The 12,981-nt window shown below is 45.7% G+C and overlaps 1 protein-coding gene across 1 annotated transcript in view; it reads right to left on the bottom strand.

Moving 5' to 3' along the window:
• Window positions 1-1,300, bottom strand: part of ZNF704 (zinc finger protein 704) — a 99,833-nt gene extending 98,533 nt beyond the window's left edge. Inside the window, exon 1 of the mRNA XM_056483007.1 lies at window positions 931-1,300. Within this exon, the coding sequence (XP_056338982.1) occupies window positions 931-1,206 (276 nt within the window). The 5' untranslated portion in view covers window positions 1,207-1,300. The remainder of the gene's footprint in view (window positions 1-930) is intronic.
• Window positions 1,301-12,981: the final 11,681 nt, after the last annotated feature.

Here is a 12,981-nt window from a genome sequence, read left to right as displayed (position 1 = left end):
TCCTTCTTTTTCCCCCCATCTGTGGATACAGGAAAGACCTCAATGGTAATACAGAACAATTATGGTAATACAGAATAATTATAATAATGGTAATACAGAATAATTATCCAACCCTGAACTCTTATTAAGTAAGAATTATTACCTAGAGTGGAAAAAAAATAAATTAGAATGGGTGCCTTTAAATTTTCAAACACAGTTATTTTCCATAACCAGTGGACATACATCACACGAATCCACTATAGTACTACACATAGACTAAATCCTACTACCCTGGTTATCCCAAGAGAAAAATAATTACAGAAAACGCTTCATAATAAAATCATTAAGTCTAAATCTGCGGGCTCTCAGCCAGTGGGTGTGTTCATCAGGTTGTTCCAAACCGCACCGATTTCAGCGCACGACGGCGCACGCTTGGATGGGATTTGAATTGGGCCTCTGCACAGGAGAGCTGCACTGCTAAACTTTGCACAGGTCGCCCACCCAGGCCTCCTGGCCACGGCCACCCGCGCTGGCAGGAGCGCTGCCGGCCCCGCCAGCCCGCCCGCCCCGCAGGCTCAGCTCTCCGAACACCTCGGCGCACACGGCCGGGCTGAACATCCTTGCGAGCCCGCCAGCCGCGAGCTTCACCCGGCCAAGTCTCCACTGCCAGTGCTCAAACTCCTCCAGACCCCGGCAGCTCCCCACGCCCCCCGTCCGCTTTCAGTCAGTCGCCCCCGCCGCCCGCTTCGCCGGAGACTCGCTGAGGGCCGGCCGGCCCGCCAGCCGTCGAAGCTCGCCGCAGCCTGCCGGCGCCAACCCGCTCCCAGCCCCGCTCCCAGCCCAGGCCGCCCCCGGCGCTCGCCGGCGCGGCCCGGGACACCGGCCGGCCCGGCCCGCCTCACCGGCCCGCTCCCCGCCCGGGCCCCGCAGCCGCGCCCTCCCGGCACGCACCTTAAGGCTCCCCCGGAGGGGGCCCTTGCCGTGGCCGGCCAGCGCCGGGGGGGCGCTCCCCAGGCCGCCCTCCTCCTCCTCCTCTTCCTCCTCCACCTCAACCACCACGTCCTCGTCTTCGTCCTCTTCCTCCAGCGCCGCAGCGGAGCCCTCCCGCCGGGGCGGCCTCCAGGCGCTCTCGGGCTTGGGGGGCCGGACCGCGTCCACCTGCGGCGGCGCCGCGCTCAGCCGCCGGCTGCCCATGCTGGAGCGCTTGGCCAAGCGCCGCGCCTGCATGGTGCCTCCGCCCGGCCGGCCCGGCCCGGCCGCCTCCCGCCGCGCTCAGCCCCGGCCGCGGGCAGCGGCCCCGCCGAGGTGCCCAAGGGGCGGCGGCGGCGGCGGCGCTCACCGGGGGGCGACGGTGGGTGTGTGCGGCGGGCGCGCCGCGGCCATGGGGGCCCGCGACCGCGGCCAGGCGGGCCCGGAGCCGGCGCGACCGCCCCGCCGCTCGCCCACCTGCTCCCGGCGCCCTCCTACCCCGCCGGCTGCCCGCCCGGCCCGGCCCGGCCCGGCTGTCGGGCGCAGCGCGCGCTCCCCTCCCGCTCGCCCTTCCTCGCCGCCGCCGGTCCCCGGCGCCAAAACCCGGACTGGATTCCCGCCGGCCGCGGCTCCGCCAGGCGCGGGCCGCCGGGGCCGCGCTGCCTTGGCCCGGAGGCGCGGGCGGCTCTCGCTGGCGGCCCCGCCGCCCACCGCCCACCGCCTCGGCCCGAGAGCGCCCTGCCGGCGAGCGGCGCGCCGGGCCGGGCCTGCCCGCCTGGCCGTGCTCGCACGGAGGCAGGGCCGGGATGCCCGACGGGACATTGCGGTGTGCAGCGTGTCCCGAGAAGGGCAGCGGAGCTGGGGAAGGGTCTGGAGCACAGGTCCCGTGAGGAGTGGCTGAGGGAGCTGGAGTTGTTTAGCCTGGAGAAAAGGAGGCTCGGGGGGACCTTGGTGTTCTCTACAAGTCCCTGAAAGGAGCTTGGAGCCAGGCAGAGGGCGGCTTTTTCTCTCACATAAGCGGCGACAGGACGAGAGGATAAAGTCTTAAGCTACGCCAGGGGAGGTTTGGGTTGGAGATCAGGAGGAATTTCTTCACAGAAAGGGTGTTTGGACATGGGACTGAGTTGCCCAAGAGAGGTGGTGGAAGCAGTTGTGGTCCCTGGAGGTGCTTAAGGAAGGACTGGAGATGACACTTGGTACTGTAACTTAGTTGACACGGTGGTGTTCAGTAACACGTTGGATTCGATGATCTCAGAGGTCTTTTCCAACCTAATTGGAAATTGGGTTCCTGTGACAACCTCCACCTGCAGGACAGGCTGCCAGATTTCTTGGGCCTCAGTAAAATAGAATTATTTCACTTCTCCCCCCTAAAAAAAGATAAATGGGGAAAAAATTGAACTTTTAAGGGGGAGGGAGAACCGAAATGAAGAAATGATTTTGGTTTTTTTCAAGATCAGTAATTGAAGCAGTGGTATGTATACCCTGTTGAGAAGAAAACTATCTGAAACAGTTAGGAAAATAATTTCTGGTTTAAATTCTATACTTTAAGCTTTAAAATGCCTTTCTGTAAAGCTTTTTTTTTTTTTTTAATTAAAATAGTTTCCAAAAAGTTTGAAGTTACTGTGGCCGGCACTTAAATTTGCTACAGGCTTCTATGCCATTCATTAGTGCCTCCTGAGATTGAATTATACTTAAAGTTGTCACATGCTTTTCCTAAACTCTTCCTCTGTAAGTCTTAAGTCTGCATTTACATGTTATATTCGAGCCATATGTATATTTTTTTTTCCATCTACAAGTGAATTACAGTCATTCTCTTCTCAGTGCTCAGTACTTTTCTCCCTGCACATTCTGTTCTAGAGACCTGCCAACAGGCCAAATGTACACATATTGTCAGCATGGGGCCAAGCATCACCCTGGGTTAATTCATCCCTTTCCAAAAGTAATGCTATTTTTTATTCTGGAATACAGCATACAGCAACTTTTAGGCAAGAAATTATACATAATACTGTACCCTTTCTTAAAGAAATACTGAAGTTGCTTTTCATTTCAAACTATGTAAGTTGTTTGAATTCTCTCAACCCAACCCACAAACCAGTTGTTTGCATTCATTATTTCAAGTTTCCAGAGATCTGGGTCAAGCTCTGCAACAAAATTGCTGGCAAATTCTGGCATATCAGGGCTTCCAGCAGAATTTCCTCAGCCCTCCAAAAGTGTCATTTCCAGATGTTTTTCCCTGTGCTTTGACCAGCTGCACAGCAATGTCAGCTCAGCCCATCTCAGCAGAACAGCAGCCAAAACTCCTGGTACATGCTGCCACTAGATGCTCTGTCTTTTTTCCTGCCACTACATGTGTACTTAGCTTCTTGACACCTGGCTGAGTGCCTCAGTCATAGCTTTTTGAAGCTGATGTTGCATAAAGGAAAGATCTGTGGAAGAGAAAAAGAAAAGAAGATAAATGCTTTCTTTGTTTTATTCTTATGCTGAATGTTCAGATTTAGAGTTTATATTTGACATAATTAAGTTATGCCTAGGTTTTTACCTAAAACATTAATTTCAGCATGAATTTCAATGATAGTCATAGTTCCTTATACCTTAAAGGCATGTAAATAGAGTCATTCCAATTATTTGAAATGTTTGAATACTACCTGAATCTTATTGTGATCTTCTCTAGTGGCCTGTGTTCACAGTTATCTGAATTATAATTGTGTTACTAAGGGTCCCATTCCTATCTGCCACATACTGGGATATATATACTGAGAGACTTCCTTAACTTTTTCAAAGTCCTGTATGTTTTAATTGCAGCAAACAAGAAAGAAATTTAGAAACTACATACAGCAAGTGTGTTATTGCTGAATTAGATTTTATGAGCAATGAACACCACAAATAACAGAATGGAAACCAAAAGATCTCTTGCAGAAAACAGTGGTGATAAAGGATAGCTGGGCTTGTACAGGCACATCTGTTCACTCCCATGACAGCTCACACTTCGGCCTCTCTTTGAACTCCCTATTCATTTTTGCCAGGTTTGTTCTGGGACCTGCTGTAAGGTACAGCTAACTTGACACCTCTTGCCTCGAGGTTTGGTGGGTGAACGTAAAAGCAGAGATTGTTAACCAATTATCAGGCTTTTAGTTGTCAGTTCAATAATTGTTTCAAGAATTCCTTAGCTGGGTTCTTTGGTTTGGGAGCATGGTGGCAGAGAGGCTCAGGCATGTTCTCAGGAACACACAAAACATCTCAGGCCTGCCTGCCTGCCTGCCTGCAGGAGGATGCTCCATCCCCCAAAAATGATGCCTCTTCTCCACAGGACTCCACCAGATCATGGCCCATCAGATCTCAAAGCAGAGCAGGACAGCATGTGAGCCCTACAAGAACTGGTCAGGATGACAGAGGTAAAGCGTAACCAAATTCTGGTGAAGGGAAAGGTGCCAAAATAGTTTTGGGGTCCAGAGGGAATGACAATCCAGAGGTCACTAGGCTGATGGCCAGGGCAGTCCCAGGAAGGGGTTTAGAAAAGACTGACTTTCCATTAGTAATCTGAGCTGCTAATGTTTTTTACTCCTGTTGGGTTATCAAATGCAATGAGAAGCCAGTGTTGACAACTCTACAACAGATTGGTTAAAGATTTCTAGCACTTCTCAGGCGAGCCAGATTGGAGCTGTGGTAGGAATAACTTCTCTCACAATATTTGATACAAACAAAAGATAGAAATGACTGTTTGCTCCATTTCATCCAGACTGTCTGACTTACAGTATGAATGGAGCTGAAGCTGAACCCCTGCTGTCCTTCCAGTGCTTCCCAGGGGAGCTACATTGTGGAGGAAGTCAGGGAGTCCTAGATACAGTTTTCTTCTGTATCTTTACATTCACAAACAGTTAAAAGTCAAACACAGGTCATAACCCACTATCACACATCAACGTTTTTTGCCTGAGACTCAGTCTTAGCACTCTTAGAGTGATCTGCTGAACAATTCTGGCCCATAGCCATGGCCTGACATCAAGTAAATTCTTGTGATATATGGGGTAATATGGTATCACTTAGCTCAACAGAGATATCTCATGATTGTACCACAGCATAAAATGCCTCTAACATAAGTACAGGCTCTGGCTGGAATAGGAGCTGTTTACATGTCAATGATTTCCAAGCCTATTAAAAGTTAATGTGCACATCCACACTCCCTTTATGTACACAGCTCTCCAACACAGCAGAAATGTTTCAGATGCTTCCTTGCCTCTAACCTTAACAATCAGTTCATACTTTCAAAAACGAAATTTCTCTCTCTCTAAAGACATATGAGACAATTCAAATAATAATTACATAAAAACATATATATCTCCCTCTAGAAGGTCTTCTAGAGCAATCTGTGGAGGTGAATTATACTGACAGCTTTTCAGTTTATCTTGAATAATTATTGTCTAACTTCTGGGTAGCCCTGTGCAGTAGCCACAGAAAAAAAATCTGGCTTTCCTTAGCACTGCCTTAACTACTCTGTGCTAATTAACATCAGGTGTTGTCTTATGATACATATTTTTCCCAAACATTTAATCATTAAGTCTTCCTCAAATTTTTAATATAATTATTTGCTGATCTGTTTGACATTCTGTTCTATTCAGCAGCTGTAATCAAGATTGCAGGCAAAGCTTGCCTGACATCACATCAAGGGAAAAAGTTCCTTTTACTTCAAAAAGCAGAGATTTTTCCAAAGTGCTGAAGGAGATGCTACTCTGTAACCTCCATGATCGCTGATCCCAGAACTGCTTCCACCAGGGACCATCACTCAGCAATGCAGCTCCCAGCAGGGATGAGCACTAGCCACAGCTTACTAGCACTAGGTACTGGATATGCTTTAGTTTGCCTCATAGGAGATGGTGGCTACATCAACAGGAGGCATGTTATTGGACCACCCCAAATCCTGCCTCAGATAGCTTTTTATTTTTTTTCTTTTTCCTTTTTTTTTTTTCTTTTTTCTTTCTTTTTAATATGTCTCCAAGGAAAGAATATTTTTCCCCCTTGTCCAGGAATACCAGCTTTTTATCACTTGAGGCAAAATCTGCCTCCTCCCAGACTGATGCTATGCTTCCATTCTTGTCTTTAAAATATCAAGCAGCAATACAAAACAAATAAACCTTCATTTTAATGCACATTTAATCACATTTTTTTTCTAATATAATCTAAATCAACTAGTCATTCACTTTTCACATTTTAGTGTGCAACAAATGTATTTGTTGGAGCTTTGGTATTCAAACCAGCGTGTGCATTAACTGTGTGTGTGTTCCACTTTCCTCATAATCCCAGGCATTTGAGCCCCTGCCAACTTCTTTATTCGGGGACCTGCCTTCTCCACACTCCCTTTGTAAACTTTGCATTTGTTTTGCTTTCTAGTGATCATTGAAGTTCTCACTCCAGCTGGGAGGACAGCCAGGCACCTTCAAGAACAAGGGAATGATTGACAATATTAGGCAGAAAATTGTCTACCAGATGCTGCTCAAAAGGAGAGGTGGCAACCTTCCGACCCCCATCTCAGTACGCGAAATCATCGCTTCCGTGACACGCCTCTGCCCCGCTTGTCAGCTGAGAGGGGAGCACAGGGTCACTCCTGCGTCTTGCTGTTGTGCAGTAAAATGCCACCCTGCAGACAAGGCTCTGCCTTCTGCGTGAAAGAGGTCCTACTGCCAGCCGTGCGTTGGAATGAAGTGGAAAAATTCACCAGACATTACACATTACTTTTCAGTTGCCACTCTGAAATACTGACTAGGTCTGAATAACTTTACAGTAGAGAAACGAAAAGAATTCCAGACAGTCCATCCTTGGACTGTGAGAGGACGAGCACCAACCAGACCTGCAAGGCTTTTTAAAAACCCCTCCCTAGAGGTCTTCCTGTTGTCATTAGTGCTTAAACACGATTTACATGTTTATGTCTCTTAAAAGGTTTTGTTTCCTCCCTGAAAAAAGAGGTCAGCTCATTGGAGTTTCATGGTAGTGCTAATACAATGACTATAGTTCCCCTTTTTGCAAATTAACTAGATTGAGAAAAACAAAGGGATGAACTTGAAAAAAGTAAGACTAACATTTTCCTACTTAATTAGCTGACTGAACATGAAAAAAAAAAAAAGAAACCGGAGAAAGAAAACATTTTTTTCTGAACAAAAGCAGTACATGACAAAAAACCCCAGAGTTTACACTGAGGGCAGTTACACAGGACACATAGGCCTCTGAAATGCAAATGTTCAAGCACAGAAAAGAAATAACCATATATACATGGTTGGGGTTTTCTTACACACACACACACAGCTATTTGAAGGAGTTTCTATGTTGTTTGTGTTCATTCATGTGGGATGACACCAATGTGTGTAACAATCCCTGAAATGACACCAGAATTAAAGGAAGGATATAGGAAATGAAAGATGATAATTGAAATGCTATTTTAAGCAAGTGTATTCATTAATTGTCTTAATTCAGGTGCAACTTCCCCTGCAAATTAGATTAAATATATACTAAGAAAACTGCAAGATTGGCATGACAACTTCTTCTTTCTCAGTGAAGGGTCAAAGAACTCAGATTGATTCTGAAAGTCAAAGCTGAAGTTGCAGAGGTAGCAGTTACAAAGAAAACAACTAGCTTTTCCTTTCAAAATGAACAAATCAGATCAGGCACTCAGAAAAACAAATATTACAGGACCCATAAAACTTCTTTCAGACTCACTTTTTACATGGAAACTCCTTTGTAAATCTTGTGGAAGCAAGAAAAAAACCTACATAGCTGCCAGTCAACACCAGCAATAAAAATATTTACACCAATAAATTAAGCAGTGGGTACCATTTTATTTTGATTATCTTGCTACTTATCGTATAGTTTTATTCGCATTCTTTATCTTGGAGATGAATGCTTTCCTTTGAAAAAAGGCACTACACTTTTTTTTTTTTTTTTTTTTTTTTTTTTTTTTTTTGCTTGCATACCACACTGATAAGTAAACACCACTCACCAAAATTTAAGGGAAATATCAGACAGTCAGATAATTTGAGGATCACCTGCACCTCAAAGATTCTTTCATCAATCAGCTGCAAACCAGTTCATTAGCTGTAGAGGTAGGAGACATTTTCTGTGTTATACATATTTGTTTCCTAGTGAGTGCAGTGCTTCATAAAAGCCTTTTTTTTTTTTTTTTTTTTGTGCTGGTGAAGCTTTTTATTTGGTTGAGTTTGGTTTTTTTGGTGTTTTTTCAGGGAAGCTCCCTGAAAAAAATGGAAGTTAGTCTGAAGGTTCTCTTTCCAGTCAACTCCTTGGGAGTGTGGAGAAAAATGGACAGTTTGGATGGCCCTTTTATCCCTAAAAGGCTGAACGAGACCACACCAGGCTGTTTGTTCCGCTTTACTCGTCCGCCCTCCTTCGGGATCAAGCTGTCCCGTTGCCCATGCACAAACCCGGCTGCCTCTTCCTGCCCTCTCCCACCCCGCTCTCCTCAAATCCCGAGTAAACAAACACGCCGCCCAGGCTCGGAGCCGCGCAGGCACCAGCGAGGCGGGGCGGCACGGAAGCGGGCCGTCCCCGCCATCTCCGCGCCCCTCGCCGTCACGGCGCCGCCCCCGGGCGCTGAGGGCCGGCCGAGCCGCGGCGCGCCCCGCTCCGTGCTCCCGCCCGCGATCCTGTTCGGCTTTTGCCTCGGACTCCCGCCGCCGCTGCCGGCGGAGCGCGGCGTAAACACGCGCGGCGGGGCCGCGGGGCCGCCGGCGCTGCGCGGGAGGGGCGCGGGCAGCGCGGCCACAGCCCCGGCCCGGCCTGGCCCGCGGAAGGGGCGGCCCGAGGGCCGGGCCCCGAGGGAAGGGGGCCGTGTCCGGGCCCCGAGCGAAGGGGGCCGTGTCCCGGCCGGGTGGGCGCTGCGTGTTTCCTACGCGGTGCTCCCGGCCCCGAGCAGCCCCGCCTGCAGCCGCCTCCGCGCTGCCCCTCTCCGTGGCCCCGTGCGGTTCGGGCTCTGCGGTGATCGGTGCCACAGCGGGTTATAAATAAACACCGTAAAGCCCCCGCTGATTACGCGTTGGAAGGTTGTGTAAGACTTTCGGCTTCCTGAAAAAAAACACCCAAATAAAGCCATTGTGATCTTCCTCTGTGAGGGAGGAAAAAAAAAGTTTAGAAACTTCCCTACAAGAGCTCAGAAATCGGCAAATGTGTTAAGTGACCCAAACTTGGGTCTGTCACACCTCATGATTGTTGAGCTCAAATTGATGACCAGGGACCCTCCGACGTGAAAGCCTTTGGGACAACTTGTACTCGGGCAATCCCCTGGTTTATACAATACAAGGCACAATACAAGTGTAAAGTGGGATTTACAGTACACATAATGTGAATTGCAGCCAAGGTCGCAGCTGATGGCTGTGGCAAGTTCAATTCAACTGCAGCAACCCCCCTGGGAATCAGGAAAAGGTCTTAAATTCCATGTACTACATCTCACTCAGGAGATTGGGGCTTTAGTTTTGTGTTCAGAGGGAAGATGTTGTAAAACAAAAACTGAGTTTTAAAGTGATGGTGTTCAAAGAATTTTTTTTGTGATTATGTTTCCAACTGTAATGTTTTCGTTTGAATTTCTAAGTCTTTTAAATTTTTTTTTTTTTGGTCTGTAAATAGTTTGGCTTTGTTTAGAAGCACTTCAGCTCATCTATTCTGATGGCTTCCTTTGGTAGAAGTGTGTTGTATTTTAATCTATGATTTATGTAAGCAAAAAGAATACCTTGCGGGTAGTAACATGTTACTAAATACAAAGGGTTCAGGTGTTTATAGAACAAACTTCTTTGTGTATAATTTTTTTTTTTTAATTTGAATGAACAAGTCAGGCTTTACTGTGGGAGGAATGGAGCAGCAGGAAGGAGCAGAGCAGAGGGAGAAGCCAGCACAAGTCCTCCTGGAGGCTTTTTGTCCTCTTGGTATTGAAGATATTTGGCCAAAAGGTGCTAACACAATACTCAAGTTTGGTGTAGCTGGCAAGATAATGAGCTAGAGCTAGAGCTAGAGCTAATGAAGCATCTACTGCCTTGTCTGAATTAGTAGTTTGGAACATGTTATTTGGATAAACACAAAAGTGGAAAATTAAGGCAAAGTGAAACAGCTCATGGAAACGCAACAAAGAAAAAAAGGAACAGCAATGGCAGAGGATGGTTCTAGTCACAGAGGAAGGACAGCAGAAGAAGAGTGGAAGGACAGGCAGATGAAGTAGTAGGAATGGGAGGCTAGCCCCAAGACAATGAATAATAGCAGAGATGTGTATGAAGCCAAAAATTTTGTTTCTAATACTTATTTCATCACAATTTCTCCTTGAACACAGCTCTTCTTCATGGAAGCTTACTGGGACAGAGACCCTTGTAAAAGAGGCTTGGGATAATTACACATGACACAGGTAAGTGTACTGAGGATACCTGATACAGTTGTTAGAAGTTTGGATCGTTTGTGTCTCTCTTTTGTGGTCACATTGCTCTTTGTGCTGCTTGGTTCAGCTGTCTGCAAATCCCAAATTTAGGAGACTTGGGACCTTGATTACCACTTGCTCAAGATCTTATAGAATAACGACACTGATTTTAGAGGAGAATTAACCCTTTTGCCACAGTGCATTAGGTGAGCCTGCTACATGAATTATTATTTTGAGTGTTTTAATTTTAATAACTAAAGTGTAGCATAGTTCTTTCAAAAAGGTTAGTTAACTGACATCACCTAACTTTACTGGTTACCTACAAGTAGATTACAGACAATGATACTCCTTTGCACATGCTTTTTGCAAATGTTCTCCTCAGTTGTATCCTTTATTTTGCAAATTGCAGACATTGAGATGAAGGGTCTATAATTTCCTAGCTTGCCTTTCTCTTGGAACACTGGTGCTGCACTGGCACGCATCCACTGTGCTGTGACTTCATTTGAATACAGCAAATTCTTTATTATGATGAACAAAGGGTTGCTCTCTGGTCTGCTTTGAATCTCAGTCTGCTCATGGAGATTAGTGGGTTTTGAGCAATGCCAAGTCACTAAATATCTCCGCTTCACTGATCTCAAAGACATTTGTGACAATGGCTTTAGTAGTCATTTTCATGCATGTTCTTGCCTTTGAATGGATAATACCTTAGTAGTTCTGCTTCCCGTTGCTATTAGATTCTCCATTTCATTCAAAAGGGTTTAAATTGAAAACTTCTTTTTACTCATATGTTGTTGCTTTGAGATACATAAACAGAATTGTTTGTGGTTTTAATCCTTGAATACAAGTCTCCTTCACCTCTTTGCTTTTATTTGCAGTTTGGGGTTTATTGGCAATCACGTTACTAAGAAATACTTTGTGGTTAAACAATGTCTTATATTGATGTTTATGATACTGCTTTTGTCAATGCATTGGACAAAACCTTATATAATAAAGCAGGATCCTGAAATGACAAATTAAAAGTTTTCTCAAAGACATTTTTCTCTTTGAGCATTTTTCTCTTTCTTGAAAATTTTTTAGGACAAGAAGTATTACTTTAGCTTGATATACAAGACAGAAAGTGATAGACCTTTAAAAAACATTGGGCTAAATTTTCCAGAAGTGGACAGATTCCAAAAGCCTTGTGTTGCTGCCAGATCAAGCAGTAGACTTCTCTTCTAGTTGTTCCAAGAAAACAGCAATTAATCTCCAAAGCTGGGTTTGGTTTCAGAAAATGGATGAGCACGGTGAATTCCTTATTAAACTAAAGAAATTTACTAAGCTGACTTCCTTAAAAGAGTAAAAGCAAAAGTGTTCAGAGCTCAGTTTACAGAAAAAAATTCAGATCAACCAACACAGACATAAAATAGGTAAGAGAAGTATTAAGAAAGGCTGAAAAAAACCCAAATAGATCTTGGTGGTAGTTTCTCTATAATGAAGTTGCTCCTAGTTCAGGATTTGGCTGTTATACTCCCAATCTATGCACACCAGAGGATATAATTTATTCATAGTATTTCAGAAACTTTTTCTATGTGAATCTTTGAAGATTTGTCCTACTCATACTTTCCTGCATTCCAAAGGCCTGTACTGTCTTCTGAAGTAAAAATTCACACTGATGACTCCAGTGGATCAGCCAGGGCCTTTGCTTCTGTACATAACACACTCTGACATCAGCAACACAAAACCAAAGTGGGTGGCATAAAAACCTTTCAAGAAAGCTGTGTCAGTGCTGTGTTACACTCACAGCAATAAGCCACAAAGACTCTGTTTAGGGGGAGCAGCCTGCCTGAAAGAATTGCTGTTATTTCTCTTGCTCCAGGTGCCAGATCAGCCTGAGCTGTGAGCCATGGATCATTTCCACCTGCTGTTCATGATGTTGGTCAGGAAAGATACCTGGCCTTGGGCTATTAAATCCAGGGCAATGTTTCACTAAAGGTGGTGTCTGCCACCCAGCAATGTGAGGTCACCCTGCATCACTTGCCCAGAGATGTAGTAGATCATCCTTGATGGGATTTGTATCATTGTAAAGTGTTAAGAAACCGGCTCCTGTTTTTGTACTCAAATAGACATTTTGCTGCAGTGTGACCCAGGTCTTTTCTTCTCAGGTAGCCACCTCCAGCTCTTCTTACCAGATCCAGGTTTCCACATAGATGCTTTCAGCTGTGCTCTACAGGGATCCCATTCCCTTTGCAGATTTAGTTGAAGTATTTTCCAGATGTCAGCATTTCCATTCTGGGTAAAGAACCACAGATCTCTAATCTTTGAGTTCTAATCATGTTCCTGCCACCTTGATTCCAGTATTCTGACCTGGCCTGAAGATGCCAGCAATGGCAAGAGATATTACTGTTTTGCTGTGTTTCTTCCCTCAAAGCATAATTATAAGGCACAAGTATTGCACATAGACATGTACCAACAGGTACTAGGCCTGTAGAAATTTTTCAATTGATCAAACTTGAATTCCATTCACAGTCAGGGAATCAGCTTGCATGCACAGAACATTTGCTTGATAATGAAGAATTTTAAAACCTGTCCATGAAACTTTGTAGTACTAGATGAAGCTAGAAGGATAGTTTCTGTATCTGCCCAAAATCTCCACTGCTGAA

Source organism: Oenanthe melanoleuca, chromosome 2 (genome assembly GCF_029582105.1).
Source record: "Oenanthe melanoleuca isolate GR-GAL-2019-014 chromosome 2, OMel1.0, whole genome shotgun sequence".
Classification (NCBI taxonomy): domain Eukaryota; kingdom Metazoa; phylum Chordata; class Aves; order Passeriformes; family Muscicapidae; genus Oenanthe; species Oenanthe melanoleuca.
The sequence above is the reverse complement of the archived record's forward strand: the minus strand, read 5'-3'. Positions and strand labels throughout refer to the sequence as shown.